General features: G+C 36.7%; 1 protein-coding gene and 1 long non-coding RNA gene across 2 annotated transcripts; one reads left to right on the plus strand and one right to left on the minus strand.

The window, feature by feature from the left end:
- Positions 1–12342: 12342 nt before the first annotated feature.
- On the plus strand, positions 12343–17262 carry LOC116666458. The gene is made up of 3 exons (XR_004323329.1): positions 12343–13081; positions 16387–16395; positions 17252–17262. It is a non-coding gene; the product is annotated as an uncharacterized LOC116666458 (long non-coding RNA).
- Positions 12953–13914, minus strand: LOC102517768 (DNA-binding protein inhibitor ID-3). Its single transcript, XM_006179156.3, has one exon. It carries the CDS (start codon positions 13766–13768, stop codon positions 13409–13411), a length of 360 nt encoding a protein of 119 aa, XP_006179218.1. The 5' UTR covers positions 13769–13914; the 3' UTR covers positions 12953–13408.
- Positions 17263–27636: the final 10374 nt, after the last annotated feature.

A 27636-nucleotide genomic window follows, 5' to 3' on the forward strand; every position in this document is an offset into this window, starting at 1 on the left:
TCTACAACAGTAAAATATCCATAACTCTACAAGGTTTCCTTTGACCAACACTCCAGGATACCAAAGACATCCACACATCTGTTCATCAAAAGGTAGGTGGACTGGAACACATACAGGAGGTAGACCAGGTTAACAGTGAAAGTGGTGCCTGCAATCCTGGATCTTCGACTACAGCAACTGAGCCCATAGCCCCAGACAATGCAGTAGCAGAAGTGGAGCAGCACACATGACTCCAGCCTCCCAACCATGATGGTGCCCACAGCCACAGGGAACTGGCAATAGCGTCAACAGAGCCTGAGACCTTGCTTCTCCAGCAGTGGAAGCGCCCAGGACTCTGGCTCCTCCCTGCAGTGCTGGCACCCACAAATTTGACAACTTGAACATGGCAGAGGTACCCACAACCCAAGCTTCCCCTCCCCCACCTATTCTTACTATGACAGAGTCCTTGAACATGATGACTCCAGACAAACCAGAAGTACCTGCCAGCAGTGTCTCCCAGGTGGCAATCTCAGTGACAACAGCAACACTAGCAGCAGCAAGTCATCAGCAACCACAGAGGCACAAGCAACAACAATGAGGTACAGGACAAAACCTCTGGAAGAGGTGGAGGGTGAAAAGTGTGAATGTTCCCATGTAGCTGAGGTAAGAAAAACCAGAAAGGTATTCACTACTTCAAATGCACCAGCACAGAAATAACTTATCAAGCACCGTGAAAAACCACAGTAACACAGAATCACAAAAATAACATAATTCTCCAGAAAACAAACTTAAAGACACAAGACAATGTAATCTAACTGATAGAGGACTCAAAATAGCTGTCATGAAGAAACTCAGTGAGGTATAAGAAAACTCAGAAAGGCAACTCAGTGATCTCAGGAATAAAATTAATGAGCAGAAGGAATAATTTACCAAAGGGATTAAAACTCTACAAAGCAGCCAAACAGAAGTTCTGGAACTGAAGCCTTCAATAAATGAGACAAAGAACACATTAGAAAGCGTTAGAAATAGAACAGACCATATTGAAGAGAGAATTAAGCAAGCTCAAAGACAGAAATCTAGAAATGATACAGGTAGAAGAGGAAATAGAACTAAAAATTTTTAAATGAAGAAAATTTTTGAGAACTATAACTTTATTAGTAAGGGCAACATAATGATAGTGGTATCCCACAGTAGAAGAGGAGAAAGAAAAAAAGATTGTATTTAAGGAAATAATAACTGAGAGTTCTCAAATCTGGGGAAGAAACTGGGTTATGAGTCCATGAAGCTAAGAGAACATTTAATTATCTCAGTGCAAAAAGGCCTTCTCCAAGACATAGTATAGTAAAACTGTCAAAAGTCAATGACAAAGAGAGAATTTTTAAGTCAGCCTAGGAATAAACAACTAACACAGAGCAACCAGAAAACAAGAGATAAAATGGCAGTACTAAGTTCTCATTCATCAACAATACACCTTAAATGTAAATGGACTTCATTCACCAATCAAAAGACACAGAGTAGCCGGATGGACGAAAAAACCAAGACCCAACAATATGCTGCTTCCAGAAGACTCACTTCAGCTTTACAGATAAACATAGATTCAAAGTGAAGGGGTGGAGGATGATACTCCAAGCAAATGGCAACTAAAAGAAAGTGCGTGTAGCCATACAAAATACAATTTAAGCCAAAAACAAATATGGACATTATTTAATGATAAAAGGGACAAGTCATCAAGAATATATAACAGTTATTAGGATATTTGCATCTAACATAGGAGCACCAAAACACATAAAGCAATTATAACAGAACTAAAGGCAGAAATTGACAGCATCACAGCAATTTTAGGGGGCTTTAAAACCCCACTTACATCAATAGATAAATCACCCAGATAGAAAGTCAACAAGAAAACAGCAGCCATAGTGAAATATTAGACTAGATGGATTTAATAGATTTACAAGGACTATTCTACATGGAGGCAACAAAATACACATTCTTCTCAAATGCACACTGAACATTCTAAAAGATGAACCATATGCTGGAATACAAAACAAGTCTCAATAAGCTTAAGACTAAAATCATATCATCCATCTTTCTGACCACAATGGTATGAAACTAGAAATCAACTACAAGAAAAAAGCTAGAAACTCACAAGTATGTGGAGACCAAACAACTATCGGGTCAATGAAATAATCAAAGGAGAAATCAAAAACTACCTGAAGACAAGTTAAAATGAAAATATAGTATATCAAAATCTATGCAATGCAGCAAAAGAGTACTAAGAAAGAAGTTTTAAAGCAAGACAGGCCTACCTCGAGAAATAAGAAAAATCTCAAACAATCTAATCTTATACACCTAAAGGAACCAGAAAAATAAGAACATTGCCCAGTCAGTATAGGGAAGGATAAAGATCAGAGAAGAAATAAACAAAATAGAAAAGAAAAAGACAGTAGAAAAAAAATCAATGAAACTAAGAGCTGGTTCTTTGAAAAGATAAACCAAACTGACAAACCTTTAGTTGGACTCACTAAGAAAAAAAAGAGAAAAGGTTCAGAAAAATAAAATTAGAATCAAAAGAGGAGATATTAGAACAGATACCATAGAAAAACAAAGGATTATAAGAGAATACAATGAACAGATAATGCCAAGAAACTGGATAACCTAGAAGAAATGAAAAAATTCTTAGAATTGTACAACCTTGAAAGACTGAATAATGAAAGGTGAACACACTGTTGTGTATAAAGAAGTCAGAATACAATATTATACACATGAAATTATATAATGTTATTTATATAATGTTATAAACCAATGTTACTTCAATTATATACATACATGTATGTATGTATGTGTGTGTGTGTGTGTATATATATATATCCACTGCCCATAAATCCAGCTCTAAAAATATATACTCAGGAATAAATTAGCAATTAGACATGGGCATAAAGATGTTCAAAACAGCATTACTTATAAAGCAAAAATTAGGAACAGAATATATGGCCAATAGTAAAGAAATCATCAATTATGATATATTAACTCAATGCAAATACACAGGCAGACATGAAAAACTGCATTTTCAAAGAATGCTTAATAATGTGAGACAATGCAATGACAGAATGATAAAATGGCAGAGACAAAAAGCAGTTGAAGAAAACAGAAAGAGAAACTAAGCTGAACAAAATACTATCCCCAAGGAAACAGTTAATGCTGAAAAAGACAATATAGTAAATAAATAAATTAATGTGGTATTCCCACAGAAATTTGAGAGATTATCCAAAAACAAGATGCTTCCATAAAGAATCATCTTTAATATGCTCCTACTCTCACCATTTATGTCTAATCCACCACCATGATCAGTCAACTTTACACAAATATCTTTCAGATCTACTAATATCTTTCCATTACCAACATCCTGGTACAAACTATCATCATCTGTCTCCTGGACGAGTAATTAAAGTTCCTCATTCATTCTTGCCAATCCAACCCTAATGTGCTAAGGATACAGAGATGAGCAAAAGCAGGCATAATTTCCACCATCATGGAGTTTATAATCTTGTTAGACAAACAGAAATGATTCAATTACATAAGAAAGAAGCAACTAACACTGTGTAGGAAAACTATAGAATGCTATGAGAGTGCTGACTTCCCAAAGGTCTCTGAAGAAAGACCAAACCTTTAACATGGTTGATGAAGCCCACAATGGAGTGGATCCTGCTTATCTTTTCAGCTTCATATTCCACCACCCTTCCATTTATACACCATTATGGAAGCACACAGGCCCCCTTTTTTTCCCATTTGCTTTAGTGCCCTGTGCTCTCTCATTCGCCATGGGACCTGTGTGCACACCATTTATTCTGTTTATAATACTCCTCTCCACACTTCTGTCCTTTCTAGTTAGCCTGACAGATTTCAGATTAAGCCACTTCTCCAAGGACCTGTTCTGACCTCCCAGAATTAAGTCAGCACCCTCACCCATTTGAACACTCTGATAGCATTCTATGGCTTGCTTACATGTTCTCCAATGAAATTACATTAGAAATCAACAAGAGAAAGAAATGTGAGGAAAAGAGACACTTGAGTGGCATAAGAAAACCAGAAAGAGGTGGTAGGGAATAGTGATGACATATTGTAAGCCAAAAGGAAGAGATTGGTTCAAGTAGTAGGGACTAGTCAACCATGTCAAATCCTACTGAGAGAATAAGGTAATGCTGAACACTTTCCACTGGATTAGCAACATAGAAGATTTTGTTGACCTTGGTCATTGTTGTCTCATTGGAGCTATGGTGGAATTCGTCAGATTAAGTTAGGCTGAAGAGTGAATGGAAGGTAAGTAAACGGAGATAGCAAGAGTACACAATTCTTTTGATCATTTTGCTGTGAAGGGAAAGAAACTGAGTAGGCAGCAGGAGAATATGGGATGTAACAGGTCAATTGTGTTATTTTAACTTTTTCTATCTTTATTTATTTTTGCCTGTTTGACTCTGTTTCCAAAAGATATGTTAAAGTGCCATTATGAATTTTGGTTATTTTTTCCCTACCTGTATATCTTAAGTAATTTTTTTGCTTTATTGCTATTAGCTCTTCTTGTTAGATTTTATCTTTTATTAATTTTAGTTTTCCCCTGAAATAGTACATCTTTTACCACTTGATTGTACTCAGTCAACTTTCTTGTCAGCATTGATAAGATTGATCACATTTTGACAGTCCTATTTAACAGGCAGCTTTTTTTTTTAGAGGAGTAAAAATAAAACATTTTATTTCAATGTGGAAACAATAGAAACATTTGGAAATACTAGACTAATTTAATCAGCAAAGTATTTATGATATTTGTCAAATATAGCATTAAGATAGATGCCCTGGGTTTTTCTAATATTGTACAACTAATATTTATCAGTGGCCTACTATGTGCTAAACACTATGCTAGGTGTGCATGACTTGAAGAGATGTAGAGATGAATAAAATACTGTCTCTCTTCAAAGAACGCAGTGTAGCAGAAACAGATTAAAGTAGAATGTGGTAATCCCTTTCCTTTTCATGTATGCAGATACATTTCAGCCTAGAGGAAAAAGTGTGTTAGAATAGGATTTTAGAAGAAGTCAGTTTAAGCAGACTCTTGAAGAACAAATCAGGAAGACTAAAGAGAAAGAGACATTCTGAGCTAGAGTGATAAACCAACCCTGTTTGCCTGGCAAGGTTGGGTTGCAGGGGGTGGGGGAAACTTTCAGGGCTAAAACCAGGTAAATTCTAGACACACTAGGACAATTGGTCACACTGTTCTAAGCAGAAGGAACAACCTGGTTGAAAGGCAAAAGAAGATGTAGATATTTGGAGACCTAAAAAATTCCAAAGTATACATAAAGGAGACAAGCATAAATGAAAACTGAGGAAGCTAATCACTCTAAGGGTCATTTTGTGCTATACAAAAGAGTCTGGAGTACAATTTTAAATCAATGGAGAACTACTGATGAGTTTTGCTCAAAGGAGTGAAATGTTCTGATTTGCCTTTGGAAAGATCATTCTGACTTTCCTGTGAAAGATAAATTAGAAATCTAAGACCAAAACTTGTGGTTGCCAAGGGGGCGGGAGGTGGGAAGGGATAGAATGGGATTTCAAAATTGCAGAATAGATAAATAAATTATACTGTATAGCACAGGGAAATATATACAAGATCTTAGGGTATCTCAGAGAAAAAAATGTGACAATGAATATATATATATGTATGTTCACGTATAACTGAAAAATTGTGCTCTACACTGGAATTTGACACTACATTGTAAAATGATTATAAATCAATAAAAATATTATAAATAAATAAATAAATAAAATATTACTTTAAATCCTAAAAAAAAAAAAAAAGAAATCTAAGACAAGAGGAAAGTGACCTGATTAGGAAGCTGCTATATTAATTCATGGGGGGGAAAAAAAAGACAAACAGAAATATGGCAGCCTTAACAAGGATATAGAGGGAAAGATAAATTCAAGAAATATGTAGGCAGTCAAAACAATGGGATTCAAACACATATATGAAGGATCAATAATGACTCCCATCTGCTTTAATAAGCTCAGCAGGTGGAAGTTTCATTCATCAAGAATGGAAACACAAAAGAAAGAACAGACTTTGAGGTGGAGATGCTTGGAAAGGTGAAGATCATGAATTCTGTTTGATTTGTTGACTGTAGGACCCCCACAGAGGATATTAATCAAAGCAGCAGCAGGTATTTTCAATATAATTCTGATGCCCACGACTGAGCTTTAGGACAGAGACAAATAGAACCTCCAGGTTAGAGTGGTGTCAAGGGATGAAGGGATGAAGAGTTTCAAGAAGGAAGTGACTGATCAGTTTTGATGGCTGCAGAGAGATCAAAATAATAAGTTTGAAGTGTGTCCAAAGATCTTGGTGATTTGGAGTAAACTAGAGATCTTTTCCAGACCAGGACTAGTGTGGAGACGGTGACTAAAACTCTATGATAGTGAGTAAAAATGTCAAATATAAGTGGCTTTTTTATGGGTTTTTTGTTTGTTTTTTCTTTTCATTCCTTTCCTAATTTGCTGAATGAATCAAACTTTATCTCTTTGTTTCTTATGACATAAATTATCCACCTTTATTTCTACCCTAGAAATGGTTTGCCTTTTTTATGACAAATATAACTGGCTTACTGAATGAGTTGGAATCAGTAGGGTACAAGCAAACAGCAATTTTATTCTTCTCAGGACTGTCTCCTTCAGTCTGTTCTATAAACCCAGTTCTTAACAACCCTGGATGAAATATCAGGTAAGTCTCATAGTTTCCTCAGTGAATCTTAGCCTATAAAAAATTTAATAACCATCTAATGAAATCTCATATTCAATTGAAAGCCCATCTCCTGCCAATGCCAGGCCTGCATCAGTCTGCCAATGGAGAAAGGTAGAGAGGTTAGCTTCTTCACTATGTTCCCACCCTGTTCCTTTACTCTTCTTTCATTACTGTGTTGTCCCTTGCTCCTCCAGGGTTGAAAGTGGAAGATATAGAAATGGCTAATAAGCATACAAAAAGATGCTCAATGTCATTAGTCATTTGAGAGATGCACATGAAAACCACAGTGAGATATCACTTCACACACACCAGAATGGCTACAATCAAAAAGACAGATAATGTTAAGTGTTGATGACATTGTGGAGAAATTAGAACCTCCATACACTGATGATGGGAATGTGAAGTGGGACACATTTCCACTTTGGAAAACAGTTTGTCAACTTCCCAAAATGTTAAATGAAGAGCTACTATATGACCCAGCATTTCTACTCCTACATATATACCCAACAGAAATGAAACCTATGTCCACACAAAAACTTATACACAGCCGTTCATACAAGCATTAATCACAATAGCCACAAAGTGGAAACAACCCAAATATTTATCAACTGATGAATGGAGAAATAAAATACAGTAGGATTCATACAATGGAATATTATTCAGAAATAAAAAAAAATGAAGTACTGATACACACTATGACGTCACAGATAAAACATTGCACTAAGTGAAAAAGGTCACACACAGAGATGATATATTATATGATACTATTTATGTGAAATGTCCAGGAGAGGCAAATCTATAGAGACAGAAAGTAGAATAGTGGTTGCCTAGGGTTGGGAGGCAGAGGTGAGGGGAAGGCAGGAGTTAATGCTAATGAGTACAAGGTTTGTTTTAAAGGTGACAAAATGATCTAAAAATAGAGTATGGTGATGATTACATAACTCTAAATATATTAAACATGACTAAACTATGCACTTTAAATAGGTAAACTTTGTGGTATGTAAATTATATCTCAATAAATCTATTTAAAGGAAAACTGATTCATAATAGGCCAACAAAATGTAACATGCCCCAAAATATAGGAACTGTAGACATTATCTGAAGTTGAGAACAAATGCCCCCAAACCATTAACAATTTGGACATTTTAAATATCATTTTCTATAAAGTAGAAATCAAAACTGAAATCACAGACTACTTATAAATGATTGACAACTGAAACATTTTACAGGGAATAACAAAATATACGAGTTAGAGGGGAAGGATCACTCAAAGGACATTTTGTTCCTGTAGGTATATAAAATAAAAGACAAAATAAATTAATAAAGACAAAATGTTCAAATAAGAAAAAATATATAATATACTTATTAAAAATGTAGAGTAAATAAATACTACAAAACTATATAATTGAAAAGAACTAAACACACACAGAAAAAGTCTTTTGGCAAGTCTGAACAACATATAAGGGAAAGACATAGATATTAGGAAGGAGAAATAGGATATAATACTGTCTGAATCTTTCTGAAATACATATATTTCAAGAAAATATAAATTATGAAACATGGATTATAATCGGTTTAAAATATTAATGAGAACAATAATAGAGAAAAGAACAAAAAGGAAGTCAAAGATCACCTCACAAAAAAGCAGTAGCCTTAAGTAGTTTTTAAAGAAACTTCTATCAGACCTACCAAGAACAGATAACCTCTTCACTGGTTTTAAGTATGGGAGCAGAAAAAAGAATGGAAGCCTCCAAATCATTCCATAAGCCTGAACTGATAACAAGCTGGAACAAGGACGTTTTGCATACAATATCACATACACACACACACACACACACACACAAAATCTCTCTTTATAAATACAGAAAATTTTTCTTTAAAAAAAATTGACAAGCAAAATATAACAGAATTTCAGAACAAGAATAGAGGGTACTTTCATACAAATTCCTATGGTAAAAGATCAAAAAAAGAAAATCCATACAATTATCATGGTAATGATGGTTGTAAAGAAATTTATCAGATTAATTCTGATGGTCATCTCAAATTCTGCACTGTTGACATCTGGGGCCAGATAATTTGTTGTAAGGGACTGTCCTATGCCTTATAGGATGTTTAGCAGAATCCTTGGACTTTTTCCATTAGATGCTAGTAGCATACCCTGTAGTCATAAAATCCAAGGATTAGCCCAGACATTGCCAATGTCTCTGAGACATTTGGACAGTCATGGCTGAGGAACACAATGCAGTGAGATCCTGAAGTGTTTTGATTAGGAGAGAAAAAGAGACTCAGATTTTGATGAAATTTTTTTTAAGTTCTATATTTTTAAAATAACAATTATTCCTTTAAAAAAAATACCAAAATGTGGAAAAATATAAAAAAGAAAATTAAAAACACACAAAATCCCACCACTCAGATTAACTTCTGTGAACATTTTTATGATCATCTTTCCTGGCATACAGACACAGTTAAATTGCATACATGGTAATGTGTAGTATATGTTTTCTCCTATAATCTTCTTTTCCACTCAAAACCTACTATGGACGTCTTTTGAGATCAACAATATTGGTCTATTTAAATAATTAAGTTTAATGCCGGCACAACAGCCCTCTTATGTAACTCACTAGGTCTCTACTGGTAGAAAACTAGGTTTCAAAATGTTCACTACTTATACATAGCATTGCAATTAAAATCTTTGAACAACCTGAGATTGAGTGACATTCTTTCACCTTCAACATTTCTGTGTATCTAGAATTTTGCCAGGACCCAAAGCCTTATAAAAGTGAATTAGACATAGATCTCGTCCCAAAGACATACACAAACTAGTAGAGAAACATGAGCACAGGACAAAATAAAATGCGTTTAGTGGCATAGAAATGCAAAGTGGAAATGTGAGCAAAAGATGAACAAAATATAACTGACTGGGGGTTAGGGATGGCTTCACAGTCACAGGTCTAGAAAGAGTCAGTATAAAAGTGAGTCTTGGCTCCTTTTTCTTCGTAATAACCATTTGTTTTAAATGCCTATTTCTCAATTCCCCCTGCTCCCTGTGCGCAGGCCATGGATAGCTTTTTCATCTTTATATACTCTGTATTTAGCACAGCGTCTCGTACCTACTGAATGGGGATATTTATTAGAAACTTTCCTGCCTGCAGAGCACTGTCCTAAAGAAAGAGAAGACAGAATCACATAGAAGTCAGTGTGCTATGGCTGCAAGTTTAAATTCCCTCCCAACTTTCCAAACTCAGAGACAGACCAGGAAACGGTGATGGGAAAGAGAGAGGAGAGGAAGAGAGAAAGGTAAGTTGCTATGTACTTCTCTGATCTCTCTTTCTTCTCCTAAAAAGCTTATTCAGGAAGAAATCTGAATGGCTTCATCAATTCAGATGATGTAGAGAAGTATTTTAATTCTCCTTATGTTAGTCTATAATTAATATCCCTCCCAAATCCCCATCCACTGATTAGCAGGAGAAAAAAAAATGAGCTAAAGTTTCAATCTACTTTAAACGTAATACAATCTGACAATTTAAATATACTTTTAGAAAGCATTTGGTTCTATTGGATAAAATAATGCTTAATCACTCAGAGAGCCTCTGTTTCCCCGAGTCTCCCCAAAGTAGGGTGGAAAGAGTGTGCTCCCAAACTCCTGGCATTGAGAAGGGACTCTAGCTTCATGCTGGTTCTTCCTGATGTGGCGGCTGCCACCTGCTGGTCTCTGGAGCACTCATGTCTGTGCACCTAATCACTGATAATGCTGCAGGATACCACTGCTAAATTGCCTAGTTAACATGGGGTCTAGATTTTTGGCAGGGTCAATGTTCCTGAATTGCTGACACTGTGCCAAGGATCCAGCTGCCTGCAGAACCCGAGTTTATTGCCACATCCTCCACTCTAAAAGTTGGCCCAGCAGTCCACACCACGTGATGGTTCAGTCAACTCACTCTGCTAGGGTAGGCCTAAGGCAGCCCACTAGGTTTCAATTGAGCATCCACAGCACACAAAACCTCAGGGCATCTTTGTTACGCTTAACCCCAGCACTTCTCTCTACTTTACCATAATGTGCTACATTTCTGTGGCTGAATCTTAAAGCTGACACATGGCAAATTCCTTATGGGATATCAGAGACCAATATTACCTCCATCTTATTTCTTTCCACATTTCTTTTATAAAAAAAAATTTTAATCTCCCTCTTGACAAATAGATGTCTCTCATGGAATAAAAAGCCCCAATCATGCCATCTTCATCTGCATCCTCATCTCCAATATTGTTGTGTCTGATGACTACAAAACCTGTACTCGTTTTACTTCACCCCCAGACCTTTAGCCTGGAAAGTTTAAGGAGGTTTGGAGATCAGAGGGAAACTGGGAAAAAAAAACAAAAAAACAAAAAAAAACCTGTTTGATCAGAGCACATCATGCTGGCTTTGAATTCTCAGAGACATCCTTATTTATTTCTAAAATCTCATCATCATACTTAAGAATCACATCTTTTAAGCTTGACCATTCATTCAGCACACACTTACAAAGCAGCTATTATTTGCAAAGTACTCTGACAGGTACAATGTATAACCCATTGTTAGTTTCATACAGCTGCTGTAACAAATTGCCACAGACTTGGTGTCTTAAAACAACAGATTAATTATCTTACAGTTCTGGAGGTGTAGAGTCCAATATTGGGTCTTATGGATCTAAACATAAATTACTGGCAGAGCCACATTTCTTTTGGAGGCTCTAAGGGAAAGTCCATTTTCTTGCCTTTTCCAGTTTCTAGGGGCTGCCCTCCTTTTTAGGTTCATAACCCTCTTCCATCCTCAAAGCCAGCAGTGGTTAGTCAAGTTATTCTCATACTACATCATGCTACCTCTGACCCTCATGCTCCCCTCTTATGACTCTTCTGATTACATTGGGCCTAACTGGATAATCCAGTATAACATCCTCATCTCAAGATCTTTAATTTAATCCTATCTGCAAAGTTTTTTTATTTATTTGTTTGTTTTGCCATGTAAGGCAACAGAGTCACAAGTTCTGAGGATCAGATCACAAATATATATTTAAGGGTGAAGGGTGTCTTTATTCATCAATACCATACTCACCCAGACAGCCAGAAAGAAAGAATTCTTGGTGAATCAGAAGGCTATAAAAGATGTGGCTAGTTATTTTTCACTTTTTAAAAATGGAAAATAACCATTATACTACAAAAAAATACACATTGCACATATGCAGCTCACTGAGTTTTCACAAAACAAACACACCAGGGTAACCACTACAGAGGACAAGTTATAGAACATCACCAACCTCCCAGAATCCCTCACCACCACAACATGCCCTCTTCTAATTACTGTAACTCTCTACTCCAGAGGTTCAACACCGTAGATTAGTTCTGTTTTTGAACAGGCAAACTGAATGATTCAGTTTGTTGCTTGTGTCTGGCTTCCTTCACTCAATACTGTTCATGAGATTCATCTCTGTTACTAAATGAAGCTGTGGCTAGTTCGTTTTCCTTATTGTATAATATTCCATTGTATGACTATATTTCAATTTATTTATTCACTGTACAACTGAAAGACATTTGGGTTTTTCCAGCTTGGTCATATTTTAAATACTGCTGTAATAAGCATGCTTGTACATGTGTTTTGTTGCTTTTATACATATATTTCCATTAGCTTTTTTTACCAGGAGAATTTCTGGGTTATAATATATCTATATATCTATGTATCTCTTCAATTTCAATAGAGAATACCAGCTAATTTTTTAAGTGGCAGTATCAGTTTAGACCCTTACTAGCAATATATGACAGTTCCAGTTGCTTCTCATATTCACCAACTTTTACAATTAATAGTCTTTTTATTTTAGCCATTCTGGAGTATGTAGTATTGTCTCAATATTGTTTGCACTTCCCTGATGACTAAGAACATCATGTATCTTTTCATGTTTTATGACTACTTGGATATTCTCTTTTACAAAGTACCTGCTCAAGCCTTTCATCCATATTTATTTTGTGTTGACTTTTTTTTTACATTCTTTTTTAAAGTTATTTTTACATAGACGTATAACCAGTTTACAATGTTGTGCCAATTACTGGTGTATAGACTAATGTTTCAGTCATACATATACTCCTTTTCATATACTTTTTTTTAAACTGTTTATTATGCAAAATGTTAACTTTTATAAAAAGTTTAATATACATTGCATGGTTACAGAAAGTTACCTTCCTGCAAAAAAGGTATAAAAGCTAAATACTCTATTATAGAGTTCATAATCAAGGCAACAGAGCCTTTCTCCAAGGAGACCAGAAGACCAGCTCTACCGCTGCCTTGGCAGAGTTTGGAGAGCAGCCACCCTCCTCAACACACACACCTCCATATTCTGAAAGACAGTCTTTAAAACTTGAGGGGGGGTGGGGGCGGGGGCTGGGGGAGGTTGCCCAGCTGGTGCCCAGAGCTAGCTCTGGCTCTTTAGGCCACCCAAGTTCACAGTCCTTCGCTCCCGGGCGCAAGTCCAGCCTCGAGGCAGGGGTTTGGGGAAGTCAAGTGGGCAGGGCGAGGTTGGGGCCCATCCATGCCCTCGGGCTTCCGGTCGCAGAGGGTCCCGGGGTCCCAGGCGGAACGGGCGCCAGCACCTGTGTTCTGGAGGCGCCAGGACGGCCAGGTCAGTGGCAGAAGCTCCTTTGGTCGCTGGAGATCACAAGTTCCGGAGCGAGGTCGGCTGTCTGGATGGGAAGATGCGGGCCGTCTGGGGGTCCAGGAGCCGGCTCCGCCAGGACCACCTGCAGGTCGAGGATGTAGTCGATGACGCGCTGCAGGATTTCCACCTGGCTAAGCTGAGTGCCTCGCGGGACCCCCGGTACCAGTTCGCGCAGAAGCGAGTAGCAGTGGTTCATGTCGTCCAGCAGGCTCAGCGGCTCCTCGGCTCCCGGGCCCTTGCCGCGGCCCCGCGCGATGGCCAGGCTGCGTTCCGACAGGCAGCACACCGCCTCATAGCAGCCGCGGACCGGACTTAGCGCCTTCATGTTGAAGAATGAGGTTGGAAATGCGGAAAGGAAGAGTTAAGGTAAGGAACCCCTTGAGCAGCTTGCAATCTCCTTTTCATATACTTTTTCATTATATATTACTACAAGATATTAAATACAGTTACCTGCGCTACACAGCAAAAACTTGTTTCAAACTCTCAATTTATCCCTTCCCATGCCCTTTCCACTGGATAACCATAAGTTTGTTTTCTATGTCTGTGACTCTGTTTCTGTTTTGTAAATAAATTCACTTGTGTCTTTTTTTCAGATTCCACATATGAGCAATCTCATACGGTATTTTTTCTTTGTCTTTCTGGCTTATTTCATTCAGAATGACAATCTCCAGGTCCATCCACATTGTTGCAAATGACATTATTTCATTCTTTTTTTTTTTATCACTGAGTAGTATTCCACTGTAGAAATATGCCACAACTTCTTTATCCAGGAATCTGTTGATGGACATTTAGGTCGTTTCCCTGTCTTGACTATTGTAAATAGTGTTTCTATGAACATTAGGGTGCATGTATCTCTCTAAATTAGACTTCCCTCCCAATATATGCCCAGGAGTGGCACTGCTGGATCATATGGTAAGTCTGTTTTCAGCTTTTTGAGGAATCTCCACACTGTTTTCCATAATGGCTGCACCAAACTACATTCTCACCAACAGGGTAGGAGGGTTCCCTTTTCTCCACACCCTCCCTTTCTCCACACATTTATCATTGTGGACCTTTGAATGATGTCCATTCTGACTGCTATGTGGTGACAACTTAATGTAGTTTTGATTTGCATTTCTCTGATAATTAGTGATATTGAGAATTTTTTCATGTACCTATTGGCCATTTGTATGTCTTCACTGGAGAATTGTTTGTTTAGGTCTTCTGCCCGTTTTTGGATTGGATTGTTGCTTTTTTAATTATTCAGTTGTATGAGCTGTTTATATATTTTGGAAATTAAACCTTTGTCAGTCTCACCATCTGCAAATACTTTCTCCCATTCCATAGACTGTCTTTTTGTTTTGCTTATAGTCTCCTTTGTCCTGCAAAAGCTTCTAAGTGTAATTAGGTCCCATTTGTTTATTTTTGCTTTTATTTCTATTGCCTGGGTACACTGTCCTAGGAGAACATTGCTAAGATTTATGTCAGATTTATGTTCTTCTAGTAGGTTTATAGTGTCTTGTCTTATATTTAAGTCTTTAAGCCATTTTGAGTTTATTTCTGCATAGGGTATGAGGGAGTGTTCTGACTTCATTGATTTACATGCAGCTGTCCAGTTTTCCCAACACCACTTGCTGAAGAGAGTGTCTTTTCTCCAATGTATATTCTTGCCTCCTTTGTCAAAGATTAATTGACCATAAGTCTCTGGGTTTATTTCTGGGCTCCCTATTCAGTTCCATTTATCCATATGTCTGTTTTTGTGCCAATACCACTCTGTTTTGATTATTATAGCTCTGTAGTACTGTCTGAAGTCTGAGAAGGTTGTTCCTCCAGCTTCATTCATTTTCTTTAGTATTGCTTTGAAAATTCTGGGTCTTTTGTGATTCCATATAAATTTGAGGATTATTTGTTCTAGTTCTCTGAAAAATGTCCTGGGTAATTTGATAGGGATCACATTAAATCTGTAGATTGCTTTGGGTAGTATGGCCATTTTAACAATATTAATTCTTCCAATCCAAGAGCATGGAATATCTTTACATTTCTTTAAATCAACTTTAATTTCCCTAATCAATGTTTTGTAGTTATCCACATACAAGTCTTTCATTCACCTCCAGGGTCAGATTTATTCCTAGGTATTTTATTACTTTGGGTGCCATTTTAAAAGGGATTGTTTCTTCACTTTCCTTTTCTGATATTTCATTGTTAGTGTAAAGAAATGCAACTGATTTCTATATGTTAATCTTGTATCTTGCTACTTTGCCAGGTACTTTTATCAAGTCTAGTAGTTTTTGTGAGGAGTCTTTAGGGTTTTCTATATATAGGATCATATCATCCACATATAATGACAATTTTACCTCTTCCCACCCAGTTTGGATCCTTTTATTTCTTTTATTCATCTGATTGCTATGGCTAGGACTCCCAATAGTATGTTCAATAGAAGTGGTGAGAGTGAGCATCCTTGCCTTGCTCCAGATTTTAGCAGGAAGGCTTTCAAATTTTCACCATTGAGTATTATGTTGACTGTGGGTTTGTCATAAATAACTGTTATTACATTGAGGTATGTTCCTTCTATACCCACTTTGGTAAGAGTTTTGATCATAAATGGGTGTTGAATTTTATCAAATGTTTTTTCTGCATCTATTGATGTGATCATGTGATTTTTGTCCTTTCTTTTGCTGATATGGTATATCACATTGATTGATTTGCATATGCTGAACCATCCTTGTGTCCTTGGGGTAAAGTCAAATTGATCATAGTGTATGACATTTTTTTATGTGTTGCTGGATTCTATTTGCAAATATTTTGTTCAGGACTTTTGCATCTATGTTCATCAAGGATACTGGCCTGTAATTTTCCTTTTTTGGTAGTGTCTTTGCCTGGTTTTGGTATCAGGGTGATGGTGGCTTCACAGAATGAGTCTGGGAGTATTCCCTCCTCTTCAGTCTTTTAGAAGAGTTTGAGAAGGAGATCAGTGTGAGTTTTTCTTTGTATGTTTGGTAGACTTCACCAGTGAAGCCATCTGGTCCTGGACTTTGGTTTGCAGGGAGTTTCTTTATTGCAGATTTTATTTCACTTCTAGTGATTGGTCTTTTCAAATTATCTAATTCTTCTTGATTCAGTCTTGGTGGACTGTATGTTCTAGACTCTTGACCATTTCTTCTAGGTTGTCCAATTTGTTGACTGTTGTTCAGAGTGTCCTCTTATGGTTTTTTGTATTTCAGTAGTGATGGTTGTAATTTTTCCATTTTCATTTCTATTTTGTTTATTTGTGTCCTCTCTCTTTTCATCCTGGTGAGCCTGGCCACAGGTTTGTCAATTTTGTTTACCCTTTCAAAAAACCAGCTCTTGGTTTAAATGATTTTTTTTCCAGTGTTTCCCTTTATTTATTTCTTCCCTGATCTTTATCATTTATTTCCTTCTGCTAACCTTAGGTTGGTGCAGGGATTTTTAGTTTGTGTATTCCTAGATGAATAATGCCCACTGTTAAAATGAGATGAGGTTCAGAAGAGATTAACAGAAAAAGAAAAGAAGGTATTCAGCCACTCAGAAGTGAAGACCTTAAAAGACTGTACTGATTATTGCTGTATAAGACATGACTTATAGGAGAACTGAAACCATATCCAAGGAAAGTAATCTTTTAAATAGATGGTAGGAATGAAAAATATGACCACAAAATTCATTGAAAGCAACAATAAGTAAAACACTTCAGCAAAGTAAAAAATGAAATGTAAGTACAGTAGTCAAATCTTGATCAAAAGCTAATGAAAGAACCTTATAATGAAAGAACTTTAAGCTTTTTCTTATTACTGATATTAATGAAAATCCTGAGAGAGCACATGTTGTAAAAGATTATTTCCCAGCATAATTTTTCTAAATATTAAATATTCAATTTCTAAAAGAGATTTAAACAGCATTTTTCCCTCTGGGATTAACATACCATAATAAGATTTATGATGGGTAAAATAAATGGATTTCTTTTTCAAAATGGGAGAATGGTCAGAAGATCAAGATGGCAGAGTAGGAAGACCCTTAAGTCATCTCTTCCCACAGACAAACAGAAGTTACAACTATTTACAGAGGAATGATTTGTGACAATGACCTAAATATTAGCAGAAAGATTTTCCACAACTAAAGAAATAAAGGAGCCACAATAAGACAGGTAGGTAAGGCAGAGACATGGTATAGCCAGGACCCACACTCCCAGGTCATCAATCCACAAATGGGAGAGAAATCATAACTATAGAGGTCATCCCCAAGGAGTGAGGGGTCTGAGCCACACATCAAGCCACCCAGCCTGGGGTTCCTGCACTGCGAAGACAAACCCCCAGAAAGTCAAGCTGTAAAAACCAGCAGGGATGTGGGAAAGACAGATGGCTATAGAAAAACAGAGACTCTGTTCTTAAAGAATATGTGCAAAATTTCACATGTTCCAAGTTCTAGCATAGAGGCAGTAGTTTAAAAGGTGCTTATGTAAGACACACTTGATTTTGCAGAGCTTCCCAGAAGGGCAGGAGGCAGTTGGGATGCCTCTGGAGACTGAGGTGCTGGTGGCAGCAATTTGGGGGATCTTTTTCTACTGCATTGACATCAGTGCTGGCAAGTTCCACTTTGGAATCCTCCCTCTAGCCTATTAGCACTATCCAGAGCACCAGCAGGCAACAGCAGCCATGCAGGGAGTCAGGCAGGCCCACTAATGAAGCCGTTAAACAAAATGAAAATAAGCAACATTCCCAATAAAGAGTTCAAAATAATGATCATAAAGATGCTCAACAATCTGAAGAAAAGAACAGATCAACACAGTGAGAATGTCAACAAAAGTTAGGGGGGGAAGGAAACAATGAGAAGAAAAGAACACAAAACTAAAATAAAAATACACTAAAGGGAATCAAAGGTAGATCAGATGATACAAAAGAATGGACCAGCAATCTGGAAGACACAGTAGTGGAAATCAGTGAAGCTGAACAGGAAAAAGGAAAAAAATGTTTAATAAAGATACTTTAAGAGACCTCTAGGACAACATCAAACATACTAATATTTGCATTATAGGGGTCAAAGAAGGATAATAAAGAGAAAGAAGTAGAGAACATAACTGAAAAAAATAATAGCTGAAAACTTCCATATCCTGAGAAGGAAATAGACATCCAGGTCCAGGAAGCACAGAGAATCCCAAACAAGATTAACCCAAAGAAGCCCACACCAAGACACATTACAATAAAAATAGCAAAAATTATACGTAGAGAGAGACTCTTAAAAGCAAGAGAAAATCAACTAGTTACACAAAAAATAACTCCCATTAGACTGTCAGCTGACTTTCAGCAGAAACTCTTCAGGCCAGGAGAGAGTGGCATGATCTATTCAAAGTGGTGAAAGGAAAAAAACCTACAACTAAGAATACTCTACCCAGCTATTGGTACGAAAACAGACAAATGGATCAATGGAACAGAATAGATAGCCCAGAAATGAACCCACAAACTTTTGGTCAATTAATCTTTGACAAAGGAGGCAAGAACGTACAATGGAATAAAGACAGTCTCTTCAGCAAATGGTGTTGGGAAAACTGGACAGTAGCATGTAGATCAATGAAGCTAGAATACTCCCTGACACCATACACAAAAGTAAACTCAAAATGGATTAAAGACTTAAACATAAGACAAAACACAATAAAACTCCTAGAAGAAAATATAGGCAAAACATTATCTCACATACATTTGAGCAGTATTCTCCTAGGGCAGTCTATCCAAGAAATAGAAATAAAAGCAAAAATAAACAAATGGGACCTAATTAAACTTAATGATAAATGGATCAATAGAACAAGAAGATGTAACACTTGTAAATATATATGCACCCAACACAGGAGTCTCTAAATACATAAGGCAAATTTTAACTGACATAAAGGGGAAAATGACAGTAATACAATAATAGTAGGGGAATTTAAAACTCCACTTAAATCAATGGATAGATCATCCAGGTAAAAAGTCAATAAGGAAACATAGGCCTTAAACAACACATTAAATAAGATTGTCTTAAGAAGTATATAAAGAACACTCCATTCAAATATAGCAGAATACACATTTTTTTCAAGTGCCCAAGAAACATTCTTGAGGATAGATCACATGCTATGCCACAAAAGAAATCTCATCAAATTTAAGAAAACTGAAATTATATCAAACATCTTTTTCCAGCCATAACAGAACAATACTACAAAATAACTACAAAAAAAAAAAAAAAAAAACTAGGAGAAACATAAACATGTTGTCTAAATAATATTTTACTAAACAACCAGCAGCTCACTGAAGAAATCAGAAGAAATTTTTAAAATATCTTAAGACAATTGAAAGTGGAAACACAACATTCCAAACCTGAAATGTAGCAAAAGGGGTTTTAAGAGAGAGGTCTATAGCAAAACAGGCCTACCTAAGGAAATAAGAAAAATCTCAAATAAACAATCTAAACTTACACCTACAGGAACTAGAAAAAGAAGTACAAATAAAACTCAAAGTATGTAGAAGGAAAAAAATCATAACCTCAGAGTAGAAATAAATGAAATACAAACTAAAAAACAACAGAAAAGATCAATGAAACTAAGGGCTGGGTTTTTTTGAAAAGATAAAATTGATCATCTCTAGCCAAACTCATCAAGAAAAAAAAAAAAAGAAAGCCCAAATAAATAAAATCAGTAATGAAGGAAGTTATAATAACATCACAGATATAAAAAGTATCATAAGAGAAGACTACAAACAATTATATGCTAAAAATTTGGATAACAGGAAAATGGATAAATTCCTAGAAATGTAAAATCTTCCAAGACTGAATCAGAAAGAAATAGAAAATATAAAGAGACCAGTTACTAGATCTGAAATTAAATCAGTAATCAAAAACACCCAACAAACAAAATTCCAGGACCACAAAGGTGAATTCCACCAAACGTTTAAAGAAAATTCAACACCTCTTCTTCTCAAGTTACTCCAAAGAACTGAAGGAATGCTCCCTAAATCATTCTATAAAGTCAGCATCACACTGATACCAAAACCAATGACACCACAAAAAAGGAAAATTACAGGCCAGTATCAGTGATGAACATAAATGAAAAAAAAAAAAAAACCCTCAAAAAATATTAGCAAACTAAACCCAACAATGCATTGAAAGGATCATGCACGACAATCAAGTGAAATTTATACCAGGAATGCAAGGATGGTTGAATATCCACAAATCAGTCAATGGGATACACCAATTAACAAAGAATCAGTATCATAGGATCATCTCAATAGATACAGAAAACACTTTTAACAATACTCAATGTCCACTTATTTAAAAAAAAACAAATTCCACCAAGTGGGCACAGAGGAACATAACTCAGTATAATAAACGCTATATATGACAAATCCACAGTCAACATCATTCTCAGTGGTGAAAAGCTGAAAGTGTTTCCTCTGAGATCAGGAACAAGACAAAGATGCTCACTCTCACCACTTTTATTCAACATAGTATTGAAACTTCAGACCACAGCAATCAGACAAGAAAAAGAAATAAAAGGCATCCAAGTAGGAAAGGAAGACATGAAACTGTCATTGTATGCTAACTGCATTCCACTATACACATACAATGCTAAAGACTCCAGCAACAGACTGAACTAATAAATAAATAAGTTGCAATATTAATATACAGAAATCTGCTGCACTTCTATACACTAATAAGGAACTATCACAAAGAGAAATTAAGAACACAATCCCCTTTACAACTGAATCATAAGAATAACGTACTAGGAATAATTCTAACCAAAGAGATAAAAGACATGTACTCTGAAAACTATAAAACACCGGTAAAAGAAATTGAAGATAACACAAACAAATAGAAAGACATATCAGTCACATGGGTTGGAAGAATTAATATTGTTAAAATGTCCATACTAAGCAAGGCAATCTACAGATTCAATGCAATCCCTATTAAAATACTAATGGAATATTTCACAGGACCAGAACAAATAATCCCAAAATGTGTATGGAACCACAAAAGACCCAAAAAAGCCAAAACAATCTTAAGAAAGAAGAACAAAGCTAGAGATATCATGCTCCCTGATTTCAAACTATACTATGAAGCTACAGTGATCAAAACGGTATGGTATTGGCACAAAAACACACATAGATCAATGGAACAGAATATAGCTGACCTTTGAACAATGTGGGTTTGAACCGTTTGGGTCTACTTATGTGCATATTTTTTCAATTATAAATAGTACAGTACTATGCAATCTTGTATTGGTTAAATCTATGGATGTGGAACTACAGATACAGAGGCATCAAGTTTCAGAGGGCTGATTATAATTTATAAACAAACTTTTGACTGTGTGGAGGGTCAGTGCCCCTCAATCCCACATTGGTCAGGCATCAACTGTGGTCAGCCCAAAAAATAACCCATGCTGATGTAGTCCATTAATCTATAACAAAGGAAGCAAGAATACACAATAAAAAAAGAAAGTCCTTTCAATAAACAGTGTTGGGAAAACTGGACAGCTACATACAAAAGAATGAATCTAGATCTGTTTCTTGTAGTATATACAAAAATAAACTCAAAATAGACTTAAGACTTAAATGTAAGAAATGAAACTTCTAGAAGGAAACACAGGTAGTATGCTCTTAGCAATATATTTTTTTGGATCTGTCTCTCCAGGAAAAGGGAGACAAAAGCAAAAATAAATAAATGGGACCACATCAAAATAAAGCTTTTGCACAGTGAAAGAAGCCATCAACAATCAAAAAGGCAGCCTATTAGGTAGGAGAAGATATTTGCATATAACATATCTGATAAGGAGTTAATATCCAAAATATATGAAGAACTCATACCACTCAATATTAAAAAACCCAGTTTAAAAATTGGCAGAGGACTTCAATAGGTATTTTTCCAAAGAGTACATGTAGACATCACTAATCATCAGGGAAATAAAAATCAAAGCCATAATGAGATATCACCTCACACCTGCTGGAATAGCTATCACCAAAAAAACAACAAATAACAAGTATCAGTAAGGAAACGGAGAAAAAAGAATGCTTGTGTACTGTTGGTGAAACTGTAAACTGGTACAGCCACAGTATGGACTCAAAAAATTTAAAATAAAACTACCGTACAATCCAGCAATTTTACTTCTGGTTATTTATCAAAGAAAACAAAAACAAAAAATTTTAAATATATATACATCTCTATATTCACTGCAGCATTATTTATAACAGCCAAGATATGGAAGCAATCTAAATGACAGATGAATGTATAAAGAAAATGTGATATTTATATATATAATGGAATATTAGCCATAAAAATGAATGAAACCTTGCCATTGCAAAAATAGGGATGAATCTAGAGGGTATTATGCTAAGTGAAGTAAGTCAGACAAAGAAAAACAAGTATCATATGAGCTCACTTACATGCGGAACCTAAAAAAAAAACTATGAAACAAAACAAAACCACTCATAGATACAGAGAACAAATGGCTGGTTGCCAGACAGGAGGGGGTGGGGGATGTAAAAATAGGTAAAAGGAATTAAGAAGTATAAGCTTCCAGTTAGAAAGTAAATAAGTAACAGGGAAGTATTATACAGCATAAACAGTATCGTCAATAGTACTATAACAATATTGTCAATAGTACATAACTTTGTATGTGAACATATGATTACTAGAATTATCATGGTGATCACTTCATAATGTATTTAAATGTCAAATCACTATGCTGTATATCTAAAATTAACATAATATTGCATATCAGCTATATTTCAATAAAAAATCAATAAAACTCTAATTCAAAAATAAATAAATAGAGAAATAGATAAATTTTTTTAAATGAGAGAAAAGTCAATGTGAAAGTGATGTGGAGAAGAAGCAGCAATATGCTATTTCTACTACAGACATGTTCTTGCCAGATCAATTTTAGAAAAGAGACACATGGAAGTTCGGGACCTGGCCGAAACTACCTTAAAATTATATATACATGTGTATCTCCTGCAAAGTCACTGTATATCATCAGGGGTGTGCCTACCTTATTTAAAATAGCTTTCCTAGAATATACACTCTATGAATCCAGGACTTGGTATGGTTTTGTTCATTTCTTGTGTTAAGGAGAAAGGAGAGTTAGTTTGGTTACTGGTTCCCCAGGTCTTTCCTGTGCATCAACCCTCCTCTCCTCATATCTCTCCCTCCCCGCGTATCAATCCCACCACACAGCTCCCCTCTCCAGCTTCCAGGAATTGCTCTCCACCCTTGCCCCTTCAAGCCTAAATGTGGTAATGGCACAAGTATTGCTAGCCCTGATGTCATTTGTTCATTTTTGTAAATCCAACCAACATCTTTCATAATTTGAATGTGCCAGACGTTTTCTGTCAAGATCTTGCAAATATTCAATAAATATTTGTTGAGGGAATACATGAATCCCCACCTCTTCCAAACCACCATCTTCTTACCTATGCTACCACAAGAGCTTCTTAACTGATTTCTCTGAATCTGCTCTTGCTCCTTCCATCCATTTTCCACAAACTAAGCTAAAGAGATCTATTTAAAATGCAAATCTGATCTTGTCATTACCTAAAACATTACAGTGGCTTCCTACTGCATTTTAATGCAAAACCTAAAATTATTTAAATGAATCATATACCCATTCACAATCAGTCCTGTGCGTCATTCCAGACTCAACGCTCCCTACTTTCCATGCACTCTTTCTTCTCCACCACAGTGAATGCCTCCATCTCAGAAATGCCCCATGCTCTTTTTCCTCTGGGTCTTCAAATATGCCATTCCTTTCACTCAGAACACCCTTCCTCTACTTTTTCAGCTAGATAGTGTGAATGAAAAATATTGCCAACATATCAGTAAACAAAGAATGCTGTGGCCATCAAGTCATCAGCCACTACTGCCACCTACCTCTCACAGTGAGCAGAGGGAACTCAAGATGCAGAGAAGCAGGCTGCCTGACCTCTGCAGCTACCCCCAACTGCGCACTTGAGGGAACTCAGGGTGCAGAAGAACAGGATACTTGCCCTAGATAGATACATGCATATCAAAGGAATGATTTCAATGAGCCCAGACCTTTGCACCTTCCCATATACAGAAAAGTGCTAAATTCCGTAACTTGAGATATTTGATTTTCTTTAATTAATATTTTTATGTTCTGACTACCTGGTCTTCATTGCAAAAAAACTCCTATATATCCTGGCTTCTCCCTTGCCTGAGTCCAACAGTCTCTTAGAGCAATCTGAGGCTATGTCCCAGGCTCGAATCTTCAGGAAGTCTGCCGAATAAAATGTAACTCTCATCTTCTAGGTTGTGCATTTTATTTCAGTTGACACAGGCTCCTGGTATCTTTCAGGTCCCAGCTTATACAAACATCCTCCCTGACCTACCAAGCTAATTTGAATTTCTACTATTATAGATTACCACAAAAACCCATACTGTCCCTTTGTAAACATGTAAACACACTTCTTCGTGTTTGTTTGATGTTTAACTCCTCACCAGATTATATACCTTATAAGGACATCTACTATCCTTGTAAGGTTAACCAGTGAGTCCCTAGAGCCTAGGCCAGTGCTTGGTACATAGTAAGTTTCAAGACATACTAACTGAATAAGGAAAGAAACTGAGGGTCGGAATGGAAGTACTGACTTGATACTCATTTCAGAGCTACACTGGAATTCAAATGTTGTTCTTCTTTTTCCAAGAGTAGAAATCTCCTCACTTTTTTCACAGAGGCCCTCCTCAGCTTCCTCACCTGCAGAATAAATCAAGTGTTCTTAAGCTGAAGGCCACAGACACCCAAGGGATCAATGAATAAAATTAAGGGGGTCCATGAACTTGGATGGGGGAAAAAATGCCTTTATTTTCACTGAACTATTACTGAAATGTAGCAATTTTTTTCAACTTGTATGTAGGCAGAAAACCCCAGTAGTATTAGCAGAAAATACAGGTATTTTCATATCACATTACAAGTGTTGTAAACACCTCAAAATATCATGTATATTCATCACTACTTTGAAAATTATGATACTTATTAAACCTACCACTAGATTTTCTTATTTAATGTATTAGTGATACTGAACAGGACCCTGTGCTCCTACCCAACCCCTGCCTCTTGTTTATAGAAAAGCTGAAGTCTCCCAAGCCTCTCTAAGTCATAGAGGAGTAGGCTCAGGCAGTTGCTTAGGACAAGCCTGCAAGCATTGGGGTATGGCAACAACTCTGACCACCCATCTCCACGATTAACTGAGATTACTTTCCTATTTCCCTTTAAAACTTTCATGGCTGAACAAAATCTTTAGAGACAGTTTTTCGTTTGAGGGGGTGTCTGTTTTGTTTTTTAGAGGGGTGGGGGATGCTGGATCCACTAGATTGCAGGCATTCTGGTTAAAACTGCTCAACTGATAAAAAGGCAGGACATTTCTCCTACCCCACAGCTGGCTCCTTAAAATCCAGGGACATACCTCAGTATCTCTTCCTTTGTTCTCAGAGGGAGGAAGGAGCCTGTAGCAGAAAATTATTAACACCACCACTGAAATGAAGATAACAACAGCAGAGTTTTCTAACAAAAGACCCCGCAGCCGGATGGGGAGCTGGAGCTGTCTCTATCAGCCATCCTGGCTGACAGGTCCCCGCTCCAGTGCTTCCTTTCCCAGCTTGACTGCCTTTCTTTCCTTCTCTCTCCTCAAGCATTTTCCTTCCATTTCCCCTTCTGAGCAATAAAGCAGCTATTTACTTCATCCTTCTGCCTCTGCTGTGTGAATTTTTTTGAGACAGGAGGGAAGGGGTCAGGGCACAGCCATTAAAGGAATGACACAGCGATTAGCACAAAGATGGTTGGAAAATTCAACTCCCAGTAGATCTTGAGGCCCAAGATGGCAGGAGATTGACTTCCAGTAGACCTGGAGCTTCATTGTATGTTCACAGTAATACATCAGCATGGTAAATGGCACTCCCACAGGCGCCATGGCAGTTCCAACGCTAACCATGAAAAGTCAAAAAGTGGGCAGTGGCCCAATTCCTGGGAATCCCAGACCCTCCCCAAAGTAGTTGGAATAATCTTTTCTCTTTTTAGCATATGAAGTTACTGAGCCCATAAAAACTAGCAACACCGAACCTCATGGCCTTTCTCTTGCCTTCTGAGATGGCCTGCACTCTGTCTATGGAGTGTACATCTCTCTGAATAAATCTGCTTTTACTCAACTATGGATTGCTGTTCAATTCTTTCCTGTGGGGATGCCAAGGACCCTCACTTGGTAGGGCATGTCCCAGGGACTCAACCAAGACCTGGGACACGATCATCATCTCGCACCCCATTTTCCTGTATCACTTTCACAGTCGGTAGCAAGGACCCACGCTTCGGTGGTCCTCCTAATTTAGGGGTCCCTCTATCTGCTAACATTAGTTTAAAACACATATTACAATGTCACCAATTTGGAGCATTTTTAAAAATATTTTGATGTGTTTCACTATAATTAACTTCCTTTGTAGTACTTTTTAATTTATTTTACACATTTAAAAACATTTTCAGAAGTATGGGATTCGTCAGTCTTGGTCAAAAGGCACAGAAAGGTTAAAAACCCTTGGACTGGATACTCAGCAAGACTCCTTCCAAACTGATCAAGTTTACACCCACTGTCTCCTCTAATGGGTCAATTGTCCAACTTTTACCTGATTCAAGAGTTTCTAAGATAAGTAGATAGGGAATAAAACAACGAACCAGTTCCCAGTGATGAAGAAATATGTCAGCTAGGGTGAGAGAAAGACCCAAAGCAAAAGCAAGTCAGATGCTTTGAAAACAGTACTGTTAGTGACATGTCTGAGTTCAGGTTTATAAGAAGAAATAGGATAGAGAAATCTTTTTAATAATTCAGAGTCAGTACCAAAACGTCACAGAGAAAGGGATGTATTGTGCAGAGGCACAATTAGTGAGATATTTTGTGTTGATGTGTCATGAAAGGTAGCTAATAAGCAATGTACCTAGTCATATAGTAAATTCTCAACAAATATCCTATCAAATGAAAGAGAAAGGGGAGGACAAACAATTGTTCCAAGTAAAGATGACAAAGGTGAAATCATCAAAGGACACAAAACCAAAATACATACATACATACATACATACATACATACATACATACATACATATATACATAATCAAAGTTCTCTTTTTTACAAACTTGTATTGAAAGACTTTAAGGAAAAAAAGCAGAGTACTACGTTGGA

This window comes from Camelus ferus, chromosome 10 (genome assembly GCF_009834535.1).
Source record: "Camelus ferus isolate YT-003-E chromosome 10, BCGSAC_Cfer_1.0, whole genome shotgun sequence".
Classification (NCBI taxonomy): Eukaryota; Metazoa; Chordata; class Mammalia; order Artiodactyla; family Camelidae; genus Camelus; species Camelus ferus.